Source organism: Bemisia tabaci, chromosome 6 (assembly GCF_918797505.1).
Source record: "Bemisia tabaci chromosome 6, PGI_BMITA_v3".
In the NCBI taxonomy this organism is placed as follows: domain Eukaryota; kingdom Metazoa; phylum Arthropoda; class Insecta; order Hemiptera; family Aleyrodidae; genus Bemisia; species Bemisia tabaci.
Window position 1 is genome coordinate 5297418 of NC_092798.1, and position 27213 is coordinate 5324630.

Here is a 27213-nt window from a genome sequence, read left to right on the forward strand (position 1 = left end):
ATTTTGATAGGCAAAGCAATATACAAAGAGAACAGAAGGAAAATGGAGCGATCCTATCAGTTGAAATGGGTGGTTATCATAGACAAAAGAGGGAAATGATAGACTAATGATAGGGTCCCGTCAGGGATGCCATAAGTTTGTCTATTCCTTACCTCCTTTGTCCATTGCAACCACCCGCCTCTACCAATAGGATAGCTCCTTTTTCACTGTGTCTTCTTTGTCTATCGGTTTGCCTATCAATTTCAATATTCAGCCAGCTGATCCAATTTTGAAGGTCACATGGACTTTCATAGATAATAATACCTTCAAGTTCACACCTTTGTTTCTCCTACGCTTTATCAAAACAAATCGAATAGTGCAATGTTTGTAATCAATACATCTGCTTGTGCAGACCATAGTATAAACCCCAAGGAATAAAAAAGTTTGGTTTTCAGACATGTATCAGTTTTTGCACTAGCCTTGCGCTTGATGAGCCACGACTCAGCATAATTCTTCTTTTGTTTTTCCTCTTGTTTTTTTTTTTCTCCAGTTGAATGAATGTTATTTCATGGATAAAGCCTCTGGAACCTAATTGAGCATCTTATTGTAATTTCTTTAGCTAAGCAATATTGTTAGCCTTTCATGGGTTGCTTCTTCATCTTGAAAACGCTGGCGTCAAGATTTGAACTAGGAAAATCATTCAAATCCAGGGCTTGAACATAACAACTTGCGTCTGTTTGCAATAGATGAGGAGCAATCAGTGAGATCAATGACTGAAACATTGTGAACAAAAATTTAAGAGACGACTTTTGCAAGGAATTGCATAAAGTAATTTAAAGTAAAAAGAACTCGGAGAAAATTAGTATTAGGTATTGTTTTAAAAACAGGTCTTTGACAAATGTAGGAAAATAACTTCATAATGGAAAATGCCAATGCTCAGTTTTGATCAGTCAAAATATACATGTATTGTGCTTTGTTAAATTTTTCTCAGAATTTTTTCATTCTTTTGGATTCAAAGTTGTATTAGTGATGTTATATTCATCTTTACAATTTTTTCGCACTCTTCATTGCTTGATTATTTGATGAACATTGGATATTTCCTATTTTGTCTCTTATTTTTAAAAGTTTCGAAAATGCAATTGTAGACCTGTAGAACGCAACTGTGAGATGAATATGGAAGCTTACATCAGCTTCAAGTGATAGTCCAAGCGGTGTTAATTTGAGCTGCCAAAGAGGCATGCCCAAGTGCGCAAGCATCATTCTAAAATACTGCGTGAAATTGTCAGCAATAAGGTGCCATTCATAACTTGTATCCATGAAGCAGATTTTTGGGTCTTCACCGTATTCCTGCTGTTCGTTGAAAACAAGACATACGTCGCCCATATCGTATTTGAGTTTTTCGATGACAAAAATACTGCAGCTGCTCCCAAAACTAGGGACGTTATCTGCCAAAAGGCCATTGGTCCTGTACATCAGCTCAACATCATAAATTGAAGGTGTGTCTGTTTCCTCCGAGGTTTCAGAGTACTTCCCGATTTGCTGTAGTTCACAAATCGGGTTGATTGACATGTTTCCTATGGGGAGGAGGGAATCTGAAAATAAAATTGATGAACAAGAGAATATTGAATCATATAGAACAGCATAGCACTATAAAGATACAACTGAATGAAATACGAAGGTTATTTTACATGCTGTAAAATATTGATGGCGAAACTACACGATAACTGATTTTGGTTTTTTGAAAATTTCAGCTTCTATTTTATTTTTTCTTAGGAACCCTGCCTGATTTTCCTGCACGAAATTATCAGAGAATTCTGTCCAAAAAACGAAGAGAAACAAAACGAGCTTTGGTTGAAAAAACAACAATCAAGCCGTTTTTAAAACAGAACTATTGTGACAAGAGATTTGAAACATTGCAGACCGAAATACAAGAATTTGATACTTCTGCCATTGATACGCTTTGCTCAGTAAAAAAGTTCATATTGAGACATTATAACAGACTCATTATAACAGATACTCAAATTTTGATGCGATTCTCAACTGATAACAAAATAAATGAATAATGTGAAAAATGCTTCTCTGGCACAACTGAAATGCCATCCTCTTAAAAATGTGTTTTCTGAGGAGATATAATGAATCAATTGAGTTAAGATTTGAGCTTGAGTCCAGAGCCTCATTAATCCAGCCTCCTGATTTCTAGATCGATTCAAACTTTCTGATTATTTCCATACCTCCATACTGAAAGTCCCATGTTAATCTGAAACCATCAATAGAAGAGTAAAACTGCCGTACATCATCCGGGAGAATACAAGTGTACCTTTGCTCCCAGGCAGCAATCACAGCTCGCTCACACGGAGGTCGCTTTTCAAATTTAATGTTTTTAATACATTGTATCTGGCCTGAAAGAATGAAAAATCAGGTGTGACTTTATCATGTTGGAGGACGAACCTAGGAGAGAATGGGAAAAACAGTCATGTGATCAATAATTGAAAACAAATTCTTCCAACTATTTTTTCTACTTCAATTCTTCTACTCTAACTGTAATTTTACAATAATCTTCATAATGAATCATTTAAATTGTTTCATGATGATTCAAGCGAATTTAATTCTTTGGGTTAATTGAGGCACTGGATGCGAAAAGGGTAGGTACTTCTTGATCGCAGTGTTTCAGAGTCGCCTCTAATATTTCATTTATTGTAAGGAAAGTGAATGCATCAATTTCACTAAAAATTTTACTGAATATTCCTTATGATTCTACAATTTTCTATGGAAAGAACTCTGGAAAAATCGTCCATTAAATTTTTCGCCATGCATATGGTATTAATTAGCAATAGAGGTTCGGAGACACCGCAATCGAGAAGTGCCCTTTTCGCACCCAGTGGCCAGTGCCTTAATTATAATGCCCATTTCACTGCTTCATGAACAGATAGAGTTCTGTTTATTCCTCATCATATTACAACATGGGATGAAATTAGCACATTATGATGATAGGCTATAAAGCTAAAATGGAAACGATTAAACTACAATTTATTTGCTCACCTTCAAATGGAAAACATTAAATTTTCACCATGAAATATTGAGCTATTAATCAGTACTCGTCTTCTCATATCATGCCAAAAATTGTGAGATGTAAGAGGTTCTTCGCAGGAAGATTCAACTTTAACTCAGGTAATTTTATTATGGTCATAGGGGCTGTAGTTTGAATTTACCTTCGAGATGAGGGAGTATCCTAGCTGAAAAAAACTCCAAAATATTCTAACAGCTTTGTGAATCTTGGATCAAGCAAAGTTTTCAAAGCGCCGGGGGGGGGGGGGGGGGGGTTAACATTTTATTACGGAAATTGCAACTCACTTAGATGATCTGTAATGCCCAAAGTTAAGTTCTTGAAAAACGAGTCCTCAGAGACAACATCAACAATATAAGACATCGTCGAAGTTCCTGCAAGTATTCATACATAAATATTGCCAAATTTTTATTCCGAAGCATGAAAGTTTCAGTGCAATACATTAGTCAACAAGTTCGGATCTTCATGGTAACTGCGCCCACTTGAAATTTACGCACTTTCCCCTCAAGTGTCCAACTTAACAAGAGACACACGTCCGCAGGACGTGTATTGAATATTAATTGTTTTCAATTTTGTTTCAAGTATAACTTCGGCTTCACTTCATCGTGGAATGTCCTCCTTAAATTTTCGAAATTTTTCTGTCGTGTCGATTTTTTAAAACCAACCTAAAATTTAAAGTTGGGCTACAACCGAAGTCTTGCCGAAGTCTCACCACCCTTTCAGTAAGTTGTATTTTTCTTTGCCCATTCGCTCACACTGAAAAAGTTCGCGGAAGTTGCCTCTTAGCCAATCAAAATCATTCGTGGTGAATCATCGAACTTGCCACACTTTTTCAACCCGAAAAGGTCGAATAGATTTCAGGCGTGATTATAGCCATAAAATCAATTTATGTCATCATTATTTGTGGGCGTTGATGAGAATGAATCCTTGCTCTGGATGTATTTCGTGATTCCAGAGCCGCCCCGTCATAAAAGCCAGCTTTTCTGCTCACTGCTTCTGGACTCTCTCTTTCATCCATTCACGGGGACAACGTGAAGTCGCTTCTCGACCGTGTACGGCCTCTCTGCAGAAATTATACTCTGTGGTGATGCAGTGAAACATGGACAGGTGAGCCGTCGTCATTTTTTATCTCCTAAATTTTTGTTTATCACCAAATTGTTTGTAGTCTATCCTCAATTTTTTGTGGTACCGGCATTATCCGCTTCTTATCATTCCATTCGTTTTGTTTTACTTGTAATTATGGCAACGGAAATTCGTGCAAATAACATACTTAGCGATGAGGAGGATGAGTCTGATGACGGATCCAAGATAGTGGAGTTGAAAGGTTATCTCAATAAATGGACTAATTACATTCACGGTTGGCAAAGGAGGTTCTTTGTGTTTTCAAATGGCACCCTCTCCTACTATAAATCAGAACTAGAAGCTGGTCACGGCTGCAGAGGGACTATCAGTTTGCGCCGAGCCACCATAAAGGTAAGCAGATGTGCAAACTCAATGCCTAAATAATTACAAGTTTGGCTGTTTAGTTACTTTTACCTTACCAAGCAATTTATTGCCTTTTCAAACCTCAGACAAGTGCTCTATTTTAGTGTACATGCCATAGTTTTTGACCATTTAAACCACTCCCTTCATTCAATAACTCCTCCGCCCGTGCCATCCAACTTCTTGAGATCTCCCATCGTACCGGAGTCAGAATTGTTTCATTACCTGAAGTACTACATGTCATGCTCTCTGTTTTGCTTTGCCTGTGTATAATTGCCTTTCATCTAAACATAAATGCTTTCTGTGGTTTAGTCCTGGTGTCCCTATCACGACCATTTTGCCCGAGCACTTCAAAATGGATCAGTGCTTAAAAGTTTTAATTAGCTTTTTTCTCTTGGATTTTTTATCTGTAATCTTGATTTTATTTTGAAGCGCTTAGTAGAATTTGTCATTTTTCATCATCCCACTCAAGCTCTCCATTTAATCACCTTTTAAGTCGCATGAAGCCAGTTTGCAATGTGAACGCGGGGCTTTTTTTATCCCTATTGCAGTGGGATGTGATGATTCATGATGAAATGTGATTCTTTTTTATCTTGCTCTTAAGTGTAGAGGAGTGATCTAGTAGAAGGTGTTAGATTGCATGAAATACTCTTTCCAGGTGGTTCTGGAGTGGCAAGTGCAATCCTACCTCTACATACTCAGATTTCTTTCGAGTTTTCCTTCAATACTTGACAAAATACTCCTCAATTTGAATTTTTTCGACCACAGGTGACCCAGCTCATCACATTCCATACGGTTAATGAATAAAAAGAAACGCCTTTTTGAATATATTATATTTATTTGTTTTACCAATCTGGTACATTGTAGCTGTCACTTTTGCTTCTGACAGGGCAGGAAAATCATTTAATTCTGGTGCCTGACGGGCCTTTTCCCTCGCACTTTTGGCTGTTGAAGCTGATATTGGCCTCAATTTTCCATCACCCACCAATTTTCTGTGAAGTTGAATTTGTTAAAATAAATTATTTTTTAAGGGTAAAAAAACTGATCGTAGAAAATTAGATTATCAGAAAAATTGATTTGTGTTAGAAAAAAACTGGCTGTTTTCGATTTCAGCAGCTAAAGCTACGAGGATGAAGGCCCATTTTGCATCTGAATTGAAAAAATTTCCCATCCTTTTAGATGCTAAATAAAGGAGTCAGTTTTACAGGAGGGCAACTGCGCGGATTATGCTGTTCGACGGAAAAGACTGTGTTATCAGGCAGAGCAGGAAATACCTATTAGGCATGCACTAGATGTGTTCCTGTGTATTTTGTGCTGCTGAATCAGTGTACCTAAATTGAGTATAAGACTGACACTCACTACCAAGAAAGAAAGCTCATTCAAGCACAATATCCTTTCATAGAGATATGTGTAACGCTTGTTACAACCAATCATGGAGGCAACTGTATCACAAAAGCTCTTTAGTGGCGTGAATGAACACTTGATTTTTTAAAAGCAGTAACAGCAATGATGTAAATGGCACACTTAAGAGCTAATTGTTGCTTGATGAAACTGTTTGTGTTATATCGTATCAAATGAGTGAGGCTATTATTCAACCAATGAGATTTGTTGTCAATTCTGTATAACCTGTCTATCGATTTTTTCTGTGCAGCCTCATGAATTTGATGAGTGTCGATTTGATGTCTCTGTGAATGACAACGTTTGGTATCTTCGAGCAGATACTCCTGAAGAGAAGCAACATTTCGTAGACTTGCTGGAACTTTGTAAGGTAAGAGAAAAGTTTGTAATATTCATGTTGCTTTCTCGGCAACCTTTTAAGCCCTAATCTTGAAGAGAATACTCTATTTGATAAATTCATGCTTTTCTGAATTTTCGAAAAATTACTCAGACTGGTAGAAGAGGTGTATGAATTTAAGTAAAATCAATCCTGAATTTTCCCATGGTTGATGGAAGAGTAACATAGAATAAACGTTATTACCAGCCTTCTGGTCTTACACTGAGAGGCGATCGACCAATTTAAAAATGGACTATTCTTGCAATGTACCGTAGGGTCGCCAAATAAGAAACTAAGAGAGCTTTCCTGTCAACATATTGATTGGTCACATGATTTAAAGCGCATGGAAACACTTCCTTGAGCAAGGCTTTTTTTTTTTAAAAAAAACTTGCCAATCTACTGTCGCCAAATTTTTGAGATTCCCAAGGTTAGAGCACCTCAGAACAATCAATCCAACCTCAAGAAACAGACCAAAAGTAAGGGCAACTAGACTGACAATTATAGTATTGCCTATTTGAATCCATGTGATTTTGAACGACGGAGCGGATAGTCTATCTTTGGCTGTACCTGTACCGATGTCTGTCGTAGGTTTCCCTAGTTGTTAGCAGTCCAGTAAGAAAAAAAAATATTGAAGAAGGTCAAGGTAGATTTACACAGGTATGGACAGAACTTAACAACTGGCCTCTGATTGGCTCTCCAGCGGCCCCTTAACGTCAGCCATTTTGAATGTTTTGATTATTTTGATTTATTATGTTCGGTTTATCGTCTGTCAAAATTTTGTGGGATTTTTTGCACAATTTTGATAATGCGATATTAATTTTAACGTTTAAACGCACAAACATTTGAATGTTAATTTGATTGTAATTTAATTAAAAAACGGGCCCCTTAACCTACGTCATGTAGTCATGTGACACGTACTGAGGCTCATGGGAAATTTTCAACTTTTCCATACCTGTTTAAATCTACCTTGGAAGAAGGTGCTCTGATTTAACCCATCGAGCACACATGTACTGTTGATACACAAGTACTTGCTTTTCATGAGGCATCGTATAGAAATACTTTCAGCAACAATCCATCTCCTGCTTTTAAGTAGTCCTAAGTAGTGGCGATGCTTGTAACTCTGATTCTTCATCATTTTGAATCCACTGTAAGTAATCAATTCTAGGTGAGGTAACCTGGCTATATAATCACCTTTAAAATGAGTGATTTTTTAACTGATTCTTTCTTATAATCCCTCATGTAGCAAAATACGTAAATTACCGAAAACAGTCATATATGCTATCTATCTTGACTATAAAACGCCATCATTAGGTGGAAATAAATACTTGAAAAAGCTGAAATACATCATTGCATTGCACAAACTTCAATTACTCATGTCATGTCTAATTTTTTTTTTTACAGTTAGAGTCTGGGTACAGTAGTGAAAGCAACTTAAGGAGGTATGGCAGTGGGCTCTCTCTTGCATCTAATAATCTATCAGCCTCTTCAATTAACAATTTATTCAAAGATAAAGGTAAGTTAGGTATTGTAACTTCTGCAAGTTTTTTCAGTTTTTGTTCGTCAGTGTTAATCACTGGAAATGCAATATTTTGATGTTTTCCCTTTTGCTAAAAGGAAAAAAAAAATGTGATGATGGATGATTAAGAGTTCTTCCTCCCTAGCCTTCCTCTACTTTTTAAACCCAAACTCCTAATTAGTTCCATCATAAGACAAAAAGGAAGAAAGCCCCCCCCCCCTTCCCCCTAGTACTTGGAATTTTCCTCCTTTAAAAGGCTTAAAAACGAATTTATATGTATAATTTATAATTTGTATAGAACTCTGAAAATTCTTTAAATCGTGAAAAATGTTTAGGAGTGAAAGAAAATGCAATGGTGTATTGCCCTCAGAAAATACACTTTAAAAAAAAATCAAAACCACAAAAGATCTCTAATCTGTAAGTACATTGTACAACATTCAAACTTTTAATAATGAAAGAGAAAAATTTAAACGTGACAGGAACAATTTCTTAAAGTAGTTTTCTTAGTATCAGTGTAATCTGAGTCTTATCTGGCATCACTTACCATATTTCTACATACTTTGACCTTTAAAATTTGTAAAATTCTGTCCAGACCAGAGTCCTATAATTTTTCAAATTGTTTGTCTTATCATCCGGCACAATACAAATTAATTTTTACGTCCTAGATATTTCTCATTGAAAAGTTTAAAAATCTAGAAACTTCTGACAGGATAATCAAGTACTGAGCTACAGTCCAGGGAACCACCTTCCTTGTTACAGAGTTTGTATCCTTCCTCCCACCCAAGCAATGAGACAATGCAGTCAAAAGTTAGCCCCCCCCCCCTTCAGATAAAAATAAATGCTTCCCCTGTAAGATGATTCAAACTATACCACTGAGCCAATAATGGACAAACAAACAAAGGCCAAGGACCCAAGCCTGCTAAAAGGGCATGGGGTTAAGAGAGAAATTAATATCTCCGACAAGATAAATTGAATGGTGGCAGGAAAGGTGAGGTGGAGAGAGGGGGTGGTGGTGAGGATGGGGGTGGGAGATGAAGGGTGGGTCTTCACAGTTCCTAACAGCATGAATCATGGGGAAGAGGATGTCAAACTATTGATTTTTGTCCTAGAATCAAAAAGCTCCATTAATAACTTGTCCAGTCAACTTAATGGGTCTATATTTAACCTCTCAATCTCAAAGGTTTGACTTTAGGGAGAATTTCAAAGAGATCTTGAAAATGTCTAAAGCATTCCAAACTCTCAAATGCATAATCTCAGTCAAAGGTTAAAAACTACTGAATTATAACTCTTGAAGCATTATCAAAGGCTCTGGAGGTCTGAAAAACCTGCAAAATCAGGAAATTCTCGAAGCCCAATAATTTTTGACAAAAACGGCTCAAAAAATGTGAGCGGAAATTTTAAAACACAGCAATCAAGATTCGTTTTTTTGTTGTTTCACCATTGCCACATTGTTCCCTAAAACTGTTTATCTGCTAAACTATTTCCTCTAACTGAACAACGGGTGGGATTGACTGTCTACAGAACTGAAGGAAAAAGTTGCGGAACTCTGCACGTACAAGGATATTTTATGCAAACAAATAGATGACCTCCAAAATTTCTATGAGAACCAGCTAGGTGCCAACAATTTTGACCCAAGTCAAGGTAAAAAGAAATTTTTTTCCTACTTTTATCCTTTCATGTAAACTGACCTCCAAGGTCTATGGTCCGACATTTTTTTGACATAGGACCATGTCCTCTTTTACTCCTGGGGGTGCTCTTTGAATTTTTGATGTGACAAATAACAGCTACAGATATTCTCCAACTGATACAGCCATCGATAATAGCCGCGTACGATGTCATTTAAGGGTTCAACTCATGATGTCACACAGGTATCTCTGGACTTACATATTTTCTATGTCAATCTAAATAGCCATGTGATTCCATTCATCGCGGCTCTCAATATGGTGTTAGCTAGGTTGTCTTGACTTTATGCAATAGTTTAAGTGACTTTCATTTTTAAAACGATTTGAATCTTCTACCATTTCCATTCTTGTGCATATTTTGTTGAAAAGGTTGTAAGTGATCTCAAGTTATTTTGTTTTATAAACCTTTTTTTTTTATACAAAAAAGACTTTTAGTTTTATTCTTTAAATGGCATACCTAAATGGCTTTGTTTTGAAACAAAGTAATTCATTGCGTTGCTGTATTCTTATTTATTTTTGTTGAAAAGGACTGAAATGAACTCCAGTCTTTTTTAAAAATGACTCAAGTGCCTTGTTTTTTCAAAACCGCCAGTCAACACTTTCCATAATTTTTTTGACTTTTTTTTTTATTCAAACCTAAATTTTACTTCTACTTTAATTTCGTCATTAAGGGTGGCTAGATTCAGTTCACTTTTTATCTTTTCTACCCTATCATTCAGCCATTACCCATAAAATTAATGACTAAACTTGCAACTGGAAGTATTTCTGCCAAACAGAACTATGTGCAGTTAGAAATGAGCCCCAAGACCCATAATAATATATGCATAACAGGGCTCATGTCATTATGCTCATAGTTCCATTCGACAGAAATACGTCCAACTGATAGCTCCACTGATTATAGCCAGGCAATTGCGTGTAGACTCGAAGTCTCACCACCTGTGATGTCATCGAGTCTATAAAAGCGTGCACTTCTAGGTCCATTCGACCCTAGACCCGTGTATACACTTGTACCGCCTTTTTCAGCCCTTCAGACTAAGTGTGACTCATCTATTGTAAAACTTTTAACTTTTCAAAATTCTTACAATATAACCCTTTCGGCTTCAATTTTATATTTTTCATTCAGCTCTCCCATCAATTCAACCCATTTTATTTATCTATTTTTTATACATTTAAAAATTTATCTCTTCCTCTGACAAGGTACCGAAAGCAGTCTTCTCAAGTTTGCAGAAGGTTATGGTTTGGATTTTCTCTCCACTCAAAAGTGGATCTGAACAACAATTCATCTTGCTTTTCACTGAGAACCGAGTTTTCCTTCTGACACCACCTAAATAAGTACTCACTTGCGTTTTGCCAGCTCCACACTCTGGCATCCTCAATGCTACTGATTTCCTGAAGCAGCAACCATTCTTTAAGCGCGCCGCAATTTACATGCAATTGAGCACCTGTTTAAGTAGCTTTGAACTTTTTCCATGTGCGGTTCTTTAGGGTTATTTTATCAACGAATAGAAGTTAGGTTTTTAATAGAATTAGTTTTTAATAGGAATTAGGTTTATTTAATATTTCTTTCTCATTTTTTCAGTGAAACAGTTTGATGTCAAGGGGGAGGCATTAACATTTAAAGCAACGACTGAAGCTGTACTTGATAGGTTGCAAAATTGTATCGATGTTATGGGACAGCGGGATGACTTGTGGTATCGCAAAGTTGAACATGAAAAAGAAAAAAGGCGCAAGTTAGAGGAGATGGTTCGCACTCTGCGTACGCAAATTGCATCACCTCCAGACTTAGAAGTAAGTTTCAATAGTTTTTAAGCGTCTCTCTCCTCAAAGAAGGAAGTACAGGGGCTATAAATGATTTTTTACTATCTCGATGTTTCAATCTAATAAGAATCATCCAAACTAATTTAATGTATCCTCTAATTCCTTGTGTTTGGAGACAATATTTCAGTTTTTGTGGGAGTGATATCTCCTTCTTTCATTATACCTTTCCTCTCGTACATTCTTATTGGTCATTATATCTATCCATAAATGAGAAAAATCATCTCAAAAGTATCTGAAAATAGAGCAAGAGGTGAAAGGAATGTGCAAGGAAAAATAAAACTCACACAGCAATTATATCGTATGAGTTTCATTTCCTTTGCTTTCATTCTTGGAGTTTTGTGTTACAGGGAGAGGTACGGATGGAGTTAAAATAAATTCTCCAAAATTGAACAGAATCCTTATTGTGCAGTAGAAATTTTAATTTACCAAACTGTGGTAGTTCTGCTATTGGCTTCAGTTGAATGAATAATTTGTACGTGTTTGAAATTAATGCATTCCATTCGAAATGGAAACCAGGCAGCAAAGCAAGAGAGAGAATATTGTTAGTTTCTACAACAAGTTATTGTTAGTTTCAGTTTTATTGTTGTTTATTGTAGAACAATCATTGGAAGAGTTATGACCAAAGGATTTATCCCTTTATAACATTTGTATTTTAATGGAAAATGCCATCTCAAAGTTGAAAATTTTCTCTCTTAAAATCTATTTTTCTCCTATTCCTCACAAAAAATTGTAAAAAAACTGTAAATTTAGCTCATCAAGTACTCTCATATGAAGCAGTAAAAATTTTTTGGTGCCAATTCTCCATTGAAAGAAACATTTCTGAATAGCTTGCCAGAACTGCTTTTAAAGCTTCGTGTGAATTCTTGATCTGATTTTATTTCCTGAAACGCCCAATGAAAATTAATTTTGTCATAATTGCATTAAGTTTAATTAAATAGAATGAAATGGATACGCCCTTGAGAAAATCTCACCCTCTCTCTCACTGAATCAGTTTTCAGCTTTCAAATTTTTTACCTCAAGTTCTTCAAACCAGCCAATTTTTAATGAAAAACTTTTTTGTCAACCGAATTTTTACCTTATAATTTTTCCACTAATTGTTTCTGTATGTCCCTTTCCCTTTCTAATTTTTTCCTTGTACAACCAGTACCTCTCTCCACAAGATCCAGACCGTTACTTATCTCAGGAGCCCTTCGAAAATGCACCCTATGTCAAAAACCACGAGTCACTCAAAAAACATAATTGTAAACAAGAAAAAAGGTCTCCTCGTCCAGTGAGGGGTCAGAAGTCATACCGTCACCCTGAAAGAAGAAATCGCAGCTCAGAGCCAGAGAGAGCGAAGTCTGAGGACCCCCAGGAAACGTCCAAAAGTCCCAAAGACTGTCGAATGTGTATTCAACGAAAAAAAAATATTTTCCAATAGCCCATTTTTCCCATCAGCATGCTAAGAAATTGAAGTTGTCCCCTCAAAATGTGCCTCTTTAATCTTTTCAAAAAATCACTTACCAAAATTCAGTCGTGAATTAACCAGTTTATCAATTCCAACGCTGAGCTTTGACTCCTCAAGATTTTTTAGGAAGGTATTTCCTTTTGATTTTACCATGGTGGTGTACCTTTTTAATTTCCATACCATGAATGATAGTCAGGACACTCTTATTTCAAAGGCTTTATTCTGCTACCATAATATGTTTTTAAAAATAAATATCTCCTCTCAAGAACCGCTTAATTCACTGCTTCTGAGAATGGCACAGTTGCGCTAGTCTGAAAATCGTATTTTGGTGGTTTGAGGTTACAGATTAGCAAAATTGAACATGATCTGTTTATAGGCCAAGTTTCCACATCCGCTGTTAAAAGAGACTTAGCCCTTAAAAAAACACGGCGCATGACGCCATCTACCGCAATGGCACGTATTGTGGTTTTTCCCACCTTGGTCAGTGTCTTAAGTCGATATACCAGTACAAAGAAGCGTATCCCTGATCGATGAAACTAAAGTGGAAGAAACCATGGTATGCACTACTGCGGTGAATGCTGTCATACACCATGTTTAACTCCGTTAATATTAGATGTAAAAACTTGGTGTTTGGACAGATCTTATTATTTCTGCTTATCGATAAGCCTAAACCATAAAAACATAATTCCATGACTAGTGCAGCTGACCTATTTCAACGCTCAAAGGTTAATGATTAACTACAGAATATTTGCAACATTTCTTTGATATATTCTTGATGCAACCCACTCACCATCATTCCTTTATTAGTCTTCTCTCTCCTTATGCTTTTTATACAGAGTTGTTTAAAAGGAAGCATCTACCTTGAATATCTTTTGTGCGAATTCGAATAACGAAATACTCAGAATGTAAATACTCATGTGTTTAATATTTTTGAGAGGGACATTTTTTCCGCACATTTGCATTATTGTGGGTTCCCTTAAAAATGTTGAATGCATGTCTCGACGTTTCGCAAAATTCGAATGTGCTCAAAAGATTCTCAGGCTGGATACTTCCTTTTGAAACACCCTATACCTTCTCTTAGTGTCATGAAAAAATTGAAGCAATAAAAAAAATTGAATCCTAACATGTCATTGATGACTAGATAATCACGGATGAATGAAGTCAGCCATTGAAACAAATTTGATGGGTCATTGTTTATATTTCGAAAGCTCTGGAGTGAGCAGATGCAGTCGAGTGAGAAAAAGAACACTTCAAAACCTGTGCAAGCTTCTATTAGGCACTACTGTTTTTTTTTTTTTTTTTTTTTTTTTTTTTTTTTTTTTTTTTTGTGTGTTTTTAAAAATGTCCTTTGTCTTGACAAGTTTTATCTTATCTTAGCCACTCAAACTTCTATCGTTTGTCCGAAGTATCTTTGATTCACTCCTGTTGCTAAATATTTATCTACCTTGACAGTTGTTACCAGCATTGTGTGCAGGCAGGTTTTAAAGATTCTTAGGTTGAAAATGAGAGTTGGAACATTTTTTATTTTTCTGGATTACTGATTTGTAATTGATTGTGTAGGAGGGACCTCATAGCACGTTAGCGGATGATGAATTTTATGACGCATTTGAAACGGAGCTTGATAAAATGGAAGAAGAAGCACAAAACCGACAAGCTTTTAAGCAGCAACTGTCCGTTGTCCTCTCAGAAAACTCCAACAACAACGTTACCCATGTTGTCAATGATGAAAAAACAGCCAGCTCAGCTGAATATCATAGATTGTGGCCTGAGGTCAGTGACTCACAGATCATTTTTTTCAATATTGCAGTCATCACATGGGATGTATTTTACTCCTATTTTAAAATGTGTTCCAACAATACTACATGTGGATGAGACAAGTAAGATTCAATAAATTATATGAAAGTGTCGATTTATAAGCACAGTGCTTAAATATTGATAAACAAGGAGACAAATAAAATTAATTTAATAGTATCTAAGAGTTGTTTATCGTCCCTTCAGGACTGAAAGCATTTTTTTAAGAGGAAAGGAAAAAATGCTCAAAGCATCAGATGCTGCCCATCCTCCCCCTCAAAAAACAACCTAATTTGTAAGTTTCTGTTTGGACTTTTACCTCAGTCCCCTCATGGAGGAAACCTTAGAATTTATGCGTCTTAAGAAGATGATTACACATGCTGCCATCTGTAATTGAAAAACCCAAATTTTTCACCCGAGTGTAAATGGAGCTCATTACAATGTCAGTGGATGAGCGATAACTTCAGGATTGTAACACTCTTTGCTAAAGGTTTTTCAATCTGTTTTAGATCGAACGAGTAACCAAGGAACAAATTAAGTATGCTCAGATGGGCTTGGGCAATGATGCCTGGCATTTGTTCGCGGAAGAAGGCGAGATGAAAATGTACAGGCGAGAAGAAGAAGTTAATGGACTTGTTGTGGATCCGTTGAAAGCGTGTCACGTTGTCAAAGGTGTCACAGCCCACGAAATGTGCCACTACTTTTTTAGTCCCCAGTATCGATATGATTGGGAAAGTAAGTTTAGTCATTTTTCCTAGTCTCATTCTTGTCACAAATCTGCATTTTAAGTGTGAACCTGTAGAGCTGAAAAAGGAATGAATTACCTATAAATGGGTTTGTGGATTTGAAATTTATCGGACAGAATTCTTATTCTGATTCTGTTACTAAGAAGGCAAGTCAATATTGTAAAAACTCGTAAATACATTTTTCCATTGTTTCCTGAAAGAACGTATTCTACCTTACTAAGGTAGAACGCCGTATGAGGTTTTAGATGTTGCTAAATTTCCTTTGATAGATTAAGAATTTTCCGGGTTTGTTGATATACCTCCTTCAACTTTTCAGAGAATTTTATTAGCCGTCAGATCTAAATTATGTGAAAATTTTAAGAGAAATTATAACTCACCTTAAAAATAAGCGTTATACTTGAGGAAATATGGCGACCCTCGAATTTTCATACAGTGTTTTTCCTTACTATGACAGTATTATGAATGCTTAATATTTCGATTTTCATCCTCAGGAAATAAATTTTAGAATTATTTTGAAAGGTGCAAAGTTACTCATTTTTGCATATTATAGTCCAATTAATCAGTAAATTAATGGATTAATAAACGTACAACCCCAATTTTATTATGTGAATCCTCTGTTTTTTAGCCACACTAGAGCATATGACTGTTGTAGAAAATATATCGGACGATACGTTAATTTTTTTACAATTGCACAAACGTATCTGGCCAGCGACGCAGCGTGATGCTTTGTTCTGGTCCCACATTCGACAGGTGCCTCCAAATGAGCCAGGTGTTCGTGATATCTGGATCGTTGTAAATAATTCCACTGAATTACCGAAGCATCCGGTAAGTTCATGAGTAATTTTTTGCAATGTTACGAAAGACTGGAACCCTTGATAAATTAATAATTTTTTCTTTTTACGTAATCAGACTGCATTCGCAGGATGCAGTTAACTACCCAATAAGTAACTCATTATTTTCATCTTTTCATTGTTTTAATACATTCCATCAAGTTTAAAAAACATAAGGATTTAAACCTGTCAATTTTATTTTTTAACATTAATGCCCAGTGCCTAAATGCCTTAAATTTTAGGTTTGATTCATTGCCTTTATGAATGATACCAAGTGGTCAGGTAATTTGTTTCTATGTAAATTACTGTAACTCTCACCTCTTCATGCAGTCAATTTCTCTTTGGAAAAATGGGGCTGAACACCTGTGCAGGGGTGCTGCAGGATGTTTCCAGATCTGGAAAACCGAGAATTGTGAGAGTATTCCACTTAAAATACAGACAGTTAGACAAATTTTAAAACTTGAAATTTGGAAAAACATTTCCACTGTCTGCACAATGTGAAGTTTAGTAAAAAGACAAAGCAATGGAAAATTTGCACCAAAAAATTTTATCCCTTCACATGAGAAAGCTTGATGAGCTGAGTTCGCAGTATTTTTCATAATTTTATTCTGAACTGCGGGAAATTGTAGGAAAACAGATTTAAAGTAAAATTATGTGCCGCCTTATGATGTCATTTGGTGGTGTTTCTCATTTAAGCACATGAATTTTACTAGATTAGATTATTTTGTGATATTTTCTCCAATAATTTTTCAATTTAGGAACCGAGTTCATCCCCATGCTCAGCTCTTGTAGTAAATTCATTTTAAACATGGAATTTACACAATTTCAGACACCCGCAAATTCTCCATTAGAAGAAAAGAAAAAATGTAAGTGAAAGGTTCGTTTGAAGGTTAGGGAATTGTTACAGACACTTAGGGAAACTGGAGATTTTGAAATGAGGGAAAAGCAAAAGAAGTCAGAGTCTTGAAAAATGAAAAAATTATGGAAATCCAATGTAGCTATGAATTTTGCCTAGTTTCATTAAAAAATAATCCATTCATGCCACTCTCGTTTTTTTGTAAGGATCAAGTTTCATGATGGTTATTAATATGGCTGTTATGATATTATTTTCAGCCGGACAACAAGAAGTGTATACGGCTGTTCCTGACAGTTTGCCTTCTCTGTCAAACGATAGTGTCTTCCCCGAAAGAAGGAGCTAGTATAACCAGAGATAATTTGACTTGTAAAATAACGTACTGCTCTGTAGGTAAGTTCTATGGTTGACATTATTTATCTTTTGTGCCAGTTTACCATCAAGAGGAATACATCATCATTCTTATTATTAGTCCAAATCTGAATAGGTTTATTGCCTCTATTCAAACCCTTTTTCTGAGGAGGACTTATTTTTCATCAAAAAATCCAAAGGCAAAGCCCAAATGAACAATGCATCTTTTATAGCTCTCTAAAGCTTTACAGCTTCATTACTGTTTTTGCTACTGTTGCGTTTTTATTTTTTAAACTGAAAGCTACGTACAAAAAATGCGTATCTCGATTACAATGTCTAAAAATTTCTGATTATGTCGTATCTTCCTGAAGAAAAACTATTTAAAATGCTTCCTAGCAATTTTCTGTGATTTTTTGAGAGTGCACGAAGAAAATTGACCAACAACTGCTGATCAGTTTTTCTATGGAAAAATAAAATATGAGCAGAGACTAACAGCTTCGTAGTGTATTATGCCTATGCATTTTTCAACTTTAGCCATCAATATGTTTCTGGTGGTGTTCAATGCTAAGGCAGCAGTATTTAATTTTGTTGGTTTCACCTCATGCCATAGTAGATTTATTCCGTAACTAATTTTGAAGCTTCTTTTTTTTTACCAAGATACACAGAGAAAAATTTTCTATCGTATAAAAAAAAATTCCAATTAATAATTGCGGCATTTTCCGATAAAAAGGCATATGGCTTGCAATACTGCTAAGATGGTGGAATTATTCATAGCGTTTGTGGCAGATGAAATTCATTCACAGACGACTTACTTCTTTACAATAGTGAGGAAAAACTCAGAGCAGATTCATGGACAAATTCATAGCAGAACTCTGGATGAGTTACTTACAACTATAGAACTACTCTGCCAGGGTATCTAGCATCAGGATTTTCCTGGTTGTATAAGGGTTTGAGGTCAATCAGGATTTAATCCGTATTTCATCAAGATTTGAGGAAAAATCAGTCGTAAAATCAGGATTTGAGAAAAGTTGGCTGTCTGATCAGATTTTCTCATCAAGCTATTTTTATGAAGTCACATTCGCCTGTTTCTCAAAAAATCAGGATTTGGAAAAATTATGAAATCAGGATTTAGCAGTCAAAAATCAGGATTTCCCAAAATGAAAAAAAAAAACTAAACACCCTGTTTGCACAATCAGCAGCATTTGAAGTCTCATACGCCTCTTTACTGGAAATGTCTCAATTCCCGAGGATGTTCCAAAGAAAATCGATTTTCTAAAATTGGCGCTCCCTGGGCCTCAATCTCTTCGAAGACCCATAAAAGAGCTCTGCGCAGAACTTAAGCCCTTATATCGAATTTTTATACGTGGCAAAGTGGGCATTTTAATAATTGAAGGAAATCATATCATCTAATGTCTGTAATTTTGTTTGTTCCTGCAGTGAATCCTGGCGGTTGGGCTCCTGCATCTGTCCTGAGAGCAGTCTACAAACGGGAATACCCAAAATTCCTGAAAAGATTCACCGCTTATGTGATAGATCAGTGTAAGAATAAGCCCATAATGTTTTAATTCCGAGAATATTTTTGCAAGGTCTCTAACTGGATATTCTTGCCTATGCTGTTAAGTCATAGCCATAGCGTATGTCAAGTGCTTTGGTTTGTGTTCTTTTCATATGGTCAGTGGTTGAACCAGAGGCAAAAAGAATGAACGTATTTGGTTTTTCTTTCATTCTTTTTTGTCTGTTGAACGCGGAAGAAGTTTTTTATCCGTTGAAATCCGTGTTTGCGCCTTTGGAAGACATTCTTCACCTTTTGAGGTCGACTTGAAGAGGTAGCCCCAAGCAATAAAGACGGTCAATTTGAAGAGCTAGCTCCATGCGATAAAGACACTGCGATAGCTGAAAAAGCTGCAGTCGATGAAGGAATTCTGCTTAATGTTCCAATATTTGCAGTGAAAGTTGTTGGAGCAGAAAATTTTGGATTTACTTTTAAATAGATCACATCTTTAGTTAAAACTTCACTCAGAATATAGCCATTGACTTCCACTTCTTTTCCAAAAGAGACAGGTGTTAATTTCCTGTTTGATGTTTCGAAAAACTCGATTTCGTCTTCTTCTTGAATATTGAATTCACTCTTCAGTTTACTTATTTCTTCTAAGTGCGTCATTTCTTTAGAGAATTGAAGTACGATTATTTTGTCTTCCATACCAGCTGGGGCTTCTGTGCCAGTTCGATTTCTCTCTACAAGAATTACCTTTTTTATGAACAAAACATTTGTTTGGGCTTTCTTGGATAGTTTCTTTGTTTCTGCCTAGGATGGTCTGTAAACAAAATGAGGCACATTTTGCTTTTGGTTACCTGCATTCTGTGCCCGTACGGCAATATATATTTTTTTTAAATATCTGGTAATATATTTTCATAGAAATTTTCAACTATTTCATAAATATAGTTTTCGAGATTGACTGCCAGTGTCAGTGGCACATCCAGTATCATCTGAATTGAGTCGCCTTTTATAGGTGATGATTCCTGCTCACTTGAACTGGATGTAAAATGATATTCTGCGCTCTGTGGATTTGAAGCTATTACAAAAAGTGAGCCTCCTCCAGAAAATAAATCTTTTTGTTCTCCGTAACCTCTCTTCAAGAATCCGCTGTCTACAATGATTCCTTCTCCCTTGGAATGGACCACTAGAGAAGGTACGAATTTCAGCATTCTGTAACATGTTTCTTAACTAAAATTTTACGTAGAATACGACGTGCACAACGAAAATTACCATAATCAACTCCTTCCTAAGATATTTAATGATTCTTGATGCGTGAATTCAAACCACCTGCTCATGAAAACTCAATGCTCTGCGTGATTCACATCGTGCGCTAAGCGTTATCATGACAGTCTCTGCGATATAAAAATCTAGCAACCTCAATCTCGACGCTTTGGCTCAGTTGTAGCAAATTGCCTATAGTTTAAACAACATATGGTGGAAAATGAACAATACTCGATTAAGAAGCTTCTTGAAACCGTTGTAGTGCGCGATTTGACTCACGTAGAGCTTTGAGTTTCTTGTCAGCGGGCAGTTCAAATTCCTCGTAACCAGTGTGAAATAAAAACGTTAATATCTTCGTTTGGAGTTTGTTTCAGTAGTTTTTGTTGCGTGAATCGTGCTCTACGTGAAATTCTGATTAAGAAACATGTATCAGAGTGCTTAAATTCGTACCTTGTCTAGTGGTCCATTCCATAAGATGGAAAAGGAGCCATCATCAGATGTATACAAATATGCTATAGTGTCTCTCCTACTCTGTAATTTTCACCTTCATGGTTTCGCCATTTTTGATACCAGGGGCCCATAGTAGCTGGATATTAACGGTATCCATTACCTTCACTGTAAGAGATTTTCCTCACTTATTAGCAACCACTTTTCCTTCATTGACTTTCTCCACATTAGCTGAGGAGTTCGCAAGAGAAGAAGACTTCTTCAAGGTCTCTGTGTAATGGGGCTCTACGTGGGACGATGTTCCTAAAACGTAGGCGTCCCTCTCTCTATATTTAGTTGTGATGAGATCACCCAAGTAATCATTTATTGCATCTAATACATCCTGTGCAGAGGTTCTGTTTACTTGAATTGATAACGAGATGCTCAACTCCAACTCATCTTTTTGAATCAGGGTATCCGGTCTCTCCAATTCATCCAAAATTTGGTTGCATTTGTGGCCGGCAAAAATAAAATTAATCCTATTTTCCAGTGAAAAAAAACACTGCTCATCTGGTCCATTTTCAAAAATAGTACCATTGCGATTAAATTTTGTACTATCATCGGTCATGTCACCCGTGAAGGTGTATTTCTTTAATTGTTTTGGCTTTGCCGCTCTTCTTTTTCCTTGGTTCAGCAGAATTCTTCCCTTTATAGTTACGCTGGTAGCCGCTCTTTTGTCTTGAAAATGAAGGGCCCTGCGGGGCGATTATTGAAATGATATCGACTGTATGTCAGCGCTTTGTCGAGTCGCGTCATCGACTAAGCCATTGCTTAGTCGATGGCGCGACACGACAAAGCGTTGACATACAGTCGATATCATTTCAATAATCGCCCCGCAGGCTGTAATAATGTTAACCATGATTTCAAGGGGCTGCATTTTAGAATTTTTAAAAGCAGAGGTCAGCAATGATGAAGGGTGGAGGCAGGCAAAGATGCTCTTTCAGGAGACAAGAGAGCATACGTGTATTTCCTATGTGAGGACATTCCTATACTAGAAAAATTCAAGATTGATCGTGTTCACATCGATTATTGGTGGGTTTCGACTGCGAGGCATGGAAATTTAAAACTTTAAGTGGTAAAATCGTGGAGTTGTAATGCTGAATTTGGTTTCAGTGTGTGAATTGGGCTCTATTATTTGTTTCACTCGCCAAACAAAGTGGCCCTAGCTGCTCAATTCAAAATTTTGAACATTTTAAAGCTGTCTAATGGATATAGGTCGGAGGAAAATTTCAAGAAATTGTTATTCCTCCCTTTAAATGAAGAGATACAAGATACGATACGAAAAAACAGTTACACAATTCACGAAGGTAACAAATCGATACGCTAAACATTACAAAATTTGTATCATATCAAAAAATAACAGCTAATAAGTTTTCAAAGCCAAGTTGATATTTGAACATATTGATGGTTGTTGCACATATTATAATTACAAGGAATATGGTAGCCTTTGCACAAAACATACTATTAATTACATTATACTACATTACATTATATTAGCGAGAGCTTATAGTTGATGTATCCAGAAGAGCCCCCTAGAGATTTCCGTATGGCAGGTTTGACAAAGTTAAAGTTGATGGTAGTAATTTTCGATTTTGTTCCATCGGAGTTTTCGGTCTCTTGAAGTTTCAAGAAGGCTGCCTTATGAGGGTTTCTCTCCTCAATTATTGTCGGCAATAAATAATCGTAAAACTTAGTACAGTTAGTACAGTACAATTAGATTAATTACAAAAAAAAAAAAACAGTTGTGTATAAAATATATTAAAGAGCGCGGCTGCTATCTAAAAAGGTGGAAGTTCATTCAGATGATAAAAGTGATTGAAATATATTACCTCCCATCCTAGATTCAAAAATTGTATCTAGGTGATAAACCGCCTGGATAGATCTATTTTTGAGGTTGAGACACGGTCATGTTGAGGGCTGTATTTATTTTTTATTACTTTTTTAGCTAATTTTTTAACATCTTTTTTCCCCTTTACAAGAGTGTATTTGTGTGAGAGACCCTCAGGTTCTAAATATCGTATTTCAAAGGAACCTTCATTAATTTCCTCCACATCATCTTCGCTTAGTTTGGTAGCATAAATTTTTGGTAAATATATCTTTCGAACATTATTTTTAACAAGCAGAGAGGCAAGGATCCCCTCTCCAAAATGAGTTTCTAACTTTTCCAGTTTTAGAAGCAGATACGTTTTATTCTTGACAAGGTCAGACGAACTCTCAGGAGGGCTCGCAGGGACAGAGTTGTAAGCAATAACAGGGTAATTGGGTGTAGTTGATTTTTTTCGCCTAAGGCAAAGATAGAGAGTAGGATCCCCTCTCCAAAATGAGTTTCTAACTTTTCCAGTTTTAGAAGCAGATACGTTTTATTCTTGACAAGGTCAGACGAACTCTCAGGAGGGCTCGCAGGGACAGAGTTGTAAGCAATAACAGGGTAATTGGGTGTAGTTGATTTTTTTCGCCTAAGGCAAAGATAGAGAGTAGGATCCCCTCTCCAAAATGAGTTTCTAACTTTTCCAGTTTTAGAAGCAGATACGTTTTATTCTTGACAAGGTCAGACGAACTCTCAGGAGGGCTCGCAGGGACAGAGTTGTAAGCAATAACAGGGTAATTGGGTGTAGTTGATTTTTTTCGCCTAAGGCAAAGATAGAGAGTAGGATCCCCTCTCCAAAATGAGTTTCTAACTTTTCCAGTTTTAGAAGCAGATACGTTTTATTCTTGACAAGGTCAGACGAACTCTCAGGAGGGCTCGCAGGGACAGAGTTGTAAGCAATAACAGGGTAATTGGGTGTAGTTGATTTTTTTCGCCTAAGGCAAAGATAGAGAGTAGGATCCCCTCTCCAAAACGAGTTTCTAACTTTTCCAGTTTTAGAAGCAGATACGTTTTATTCTTGACAAGGTCAGACGAACTCTCAGGAGGGCTCGCAGGGACAGAGTTGTAAGCAATAACAGGGTAATTGGGTGTAGTTGATTTTTTTCGCCTAAGGCAAAGATAGAGAGTAGGATCCCCTCTCCAAAACGAGTTTCTAACTTTTCCAGTTTTAGAAGCAGATACGTTTTATTCTTGACAAGGTCAGACGAACTCTCAGGAGGGCTCGCAGGGACAGAGTTGTAAGCAATAACAGGGTAATTGGGTGTAGTTGATTTTTTTCGCCTAAGGTAAAGATAGAGGTAGGATCCCCTCTCCAAAATGAGTTTCTAACTTTTCCAGTTTTAGAAGCAGATACGTTTTATTCTTGACAAGGTCAGACGAACTCTCAGGAGGGCTCGCAGGGACAGAGTTGTAAGCAATAACAGGGTAATTGGGTGTAGTTGATTTTTTTCGCCTAAGGCAAAGATAGAGAGTAGGATCCCCTCTCCAAAATGAGTTTCTAACTTTTCCAGTTTTAGAAGCAGATACGTTTTATTCTTGACAAGGTCAGACGAACTCTCAGGAGGGCTCGCAGGGACAGAGTTGTAAGCAATAACAGGGTAATTGGGTGTAGTTGATTTTTTTCGCCTAAGGCAAAGATAGAGAGTATGAACATAACGTACAACTCCCTTCTTTTTACTTTCTGTTTTTCAATGTCTGTGCCAAATTGGCTTTCCTGGTTTGATTGGAGAACGTTAGTCGAATTATTTACAATTGTCAAAATCAAGTAGGGATGAAATATGAAATATTGATAATAGACAAAGTAAACTCAGATTTACAACAGAAGCAGAGCATTATTACCACGAAATTAATGATAGTTTTATTACGAGACTTGAGTACAAATAGAAGAGACTTGAAAGTAACTGAACTAAAGTTATACTCTAAGTTACAAGCAATTGCTATCATCAGCATTGTATCAGCTGATACAAATATTATGCTTCAACAAGTAGTGCTTACTCAGAATCAGAATCATAATCCATACTAAATGATGGGAGATTAGCAACGCTAATAGAATCAAGCAAGTTGAAATGGTGCTGCTGTAGCAGCTGAAGAAAAAGGGAGCACGAAAAGAATAAAGACTGAGATTTAGAAATGAAAACGGCTGGCCGACCGACCCGAACACAAATGAAAGAAATGACAGTAAAGAAAATCACCCTAATCGTTAGAATCGTTCAGGTCACTATAAATATATTAGAAAAGAGTTTTTTTTTGCAACATATTTACATTTAAATCAAGTAACAAGTATAGAAGTTTTTCTAAAATTCTGTTTCATAAGATAACACATAGTAAGAACAAAATTTAGAAAGCAATGGTAAGTCTTAAAACATATTTGATGTGGGCACCTTAACCCTTTGCAGTCGTAAAAAAATTTCCCCGTCTACCCCGCCAGGTTGTAATTAAATCTGGCTGATTTTAAGGTATTTCAGGAATAAATGATAAGAACTCAAATTTAGAGAAAACCACTTACATTTTATTGGTTTCTTCAATTGACATTGGCATTAGGATGAGTAAGTGTGAATTTCTTCGTAGTATGATACCTTTCAAAGCATGTTGTAGGGTGTAAACCGGATTTTTTTGTGCAAGTTTTGCAAAAAAAGACTGTCTCTTTCCGGCCACCACACACTTTCTGGTCACTGGACACAGCACAGTCCTTAGATTTTGAGTTTGGATGACTGCTAACAAAGTGCTGACGACCATCCAACCTTTCCTCATTGTCAGCAGTTGATCTCCTCCCACGTTTCAAGTTTACGGGTGAGTTTCGAACATCACCCACCAGCTGCGTAATTAGTGATTCTTGGAACTTTCTGTGGTTCAAATATTTCAGGCCTTTGTTGAGTTGGTTCATGTTGTATAATAGGAAACTGTTTACAACTGACACCTCTAGCAGCCTTTGAATAACGGGTTTCACAATTTCTTGTAATTCGGCACTCAAGTCTCTAATTAAGGTGATATATTTGAATAAATGGGGAGCACCATTAGTACACGATGGCTTAGTTTTTATCAGGAACCACATGGGGGCGTAAACTTTCATTATAAATTCCACAATTTTAATCAGATTTTGTGATGGTGTTTCGGTCGCAACATAGAGCCGAAGAAATCTATTCGCAGTGGTCAGCCAACACACGTGGGTTATATTTCCTGGATCTCGATTCGCCCAGTCTAAAGAGCAAATTCCGTCTCTAACAGCCAAAGAAATTTCAAACAAGTACTTTTGATCCGTGCTTAATAAATTAACATCAACCTCTGGGAAATCGGATGATTCTACGGGTGAAAAGTCCACAGGTGGCAAAGTGTGACAAGTTGAGAGCTGCTTTCCCAGTGCACCCGAAAATTCTTTTGGTCCCGAGTAAGGGCCATCTATTCTCTCAATTATGTGTCGCAAAGGCAGTTCATTGAAGTGCAATAAACAAATGATCCATTGAAGGGCGCGCAATAACACCTCCTCCATTTTTTGATTACACCACCATGGATACCTGTGTTGGTGTTGGTCCCATCACACCCTAAGCCGACCAAGTGAAAAGCATTAATACGATGTGTCTGTAAAAAAGAGCACAATGATTTTTGAATTGTCAGGGCTGTTGATGACTCTGGAGTAGAGTACCCGAGGAAACGTGAGCCAGGTTGTTGTACAATCGAAATATGTTCTTCCAGCAAAGTTCTACGATGACTTTTTCCGTCAATATTTTCATTTAACTGTTGAGTCCTTCCTGCCATCAAAAAACATGCATTCTAACTTCACGTCCTCAGAGTTGAATGTTTCGACTGCTTCAGATCTAGCCCTTTTACGTGATCGGCGAACTTTTGATCGATCAACCACTTTTGATTGGTCAGTTTCTGACACCAAGTTCATATCCTCTAACGTAGCACTTGCAACGGCCGCGAATGCACGATCCGATCCGATATTCCGAAACGGTCTGCCATTTTAGATGAAGATGGCAGGGCTACACGCATTTGTTGTGATTCAGCTTGTCTCGTTTTTGGTGGCTGATACTCATCTCTTCTAGATTTGTCCTTATCACTATCACTCGGCGAATCTGAACTTGTGAGAATTAATTTTTTAGCTTCCCGATTTGCACTTGCTACTTCAGTCCCAGTAAAAGTGGGCTTAGATGTTGTCTTTTCTTTCCGTTCTAGACGTTTTTTGAGTAGTTTGGTTGTGGCTTGATCCAGTCCTCCTATAAAATACTTCCTCTCGGTTCTTTGGTCCATCAAAAAGAACTTTTCGCGATCAGGTATTTTAGCGCCACATTTGCACTTGAAAATATCTTTGCACTTGCACACACACACGTCAAACGATTTATTGGACTTAGCTATAAAATTATTGACATTGTCTTTAACAGTTTGTCTACACCCGTGTGCTCTGTGGCTTTTTAAAACGAGTCTATATTCACCGTGATATCTTAGGAACTTATCTGATATTGCTTTGTCACTAACGGTCGGTATAGAGGCTAGAAACGTCCAAACTTCTCGCACTTTTCTCACGATTTCCGGCAGAAGTTGATTTATAGGCGCACGTTTTACACCAGCTTGAAGTTTCTCCCATAGAAAGAGACGAAACACATCACGATAGGTCTGTAAATTTTTTCCACTAAGTTCCTGTGGGGTATCAAGTAAAGGGCACAAAAAACTTTGTCACGTAATCAGATCTTGCAGCATTTTGAGTAGGTATTGAACGCACCACGTGAGTAAACTTGATTGCACTACAGTCCTTAATTTCACAGATTAAAATC

At 36.8% G+C, this 27213-nt stretch overlaps 2 protein-coding genes across 3 annotated transcripts; one reads left to right on the forward strand and one right to left on the reverse strand.

Annotated features, from left to right (window-relative positions):
* Window positions 1-83: 83 nt before the first annotated feature.
* On the reverse strand, window positions 84-14066 carry LOC109038487 (tubulin polyglutamylase complex subunit 2). 2 transcript variants are annotated; one of them, XM_072301163.1, is made up of 5 exons: window positions 13887-14066; window positions 3331-3417; window positions 2211-2378; window positions 1165-1571; window positions 84-752 (listed from the first exon to the last, which is right to left on the reverse strand). In XM_072301163.1, the coding sequence occupies exons 2-5, from the start codon at window positions 3404-3406 to the stop codon at window positions 612-614; spliced, it is 792 nt and encodes a 263-aa protein (XP_072157264.1). In that variant the 5' UTR covers window positions 3407-3417; window positions 13887-14066; the 3' UTR covers window positions 84-611. The 2 variants fall into 2 exon arrangements, with proteins under 2 accessions (XP_072157264.1, XP_072157265.1); XM_072301164.1 differs by lacking the exons at window positions 84-752; window positions 3331-3417 and having other exon boundaries at window positions 759-1571.
* On the forward strand, window positions 4157-25372 carry cert (ceramide transfer protein). Its single transcript, XM_019053538.2, has 10 exons — window positions 4157-4516; window positions 6177-6293; window positions 7701-7812; window positions 9337-9456; window positions 11077-11285; window positions 14323-14532; window positions 15063-15288; window positions 15925-16124; window positions 17243-17375; window positions 18771-25372. Exons 1-10 carry the CDS (start codon window positions 4283-4285, stop codon window positions 18896-18898), a joined length of 1689 nt encoding a protein of 562 aa, XP_018909083.1. The 5' UTR covers window positions 4157-4282; the 3' UTR covers window positions 18899-25372.
* The last annotated feature ends 1841 nt before the right edge of the window (window positions 25373-27213 follow it).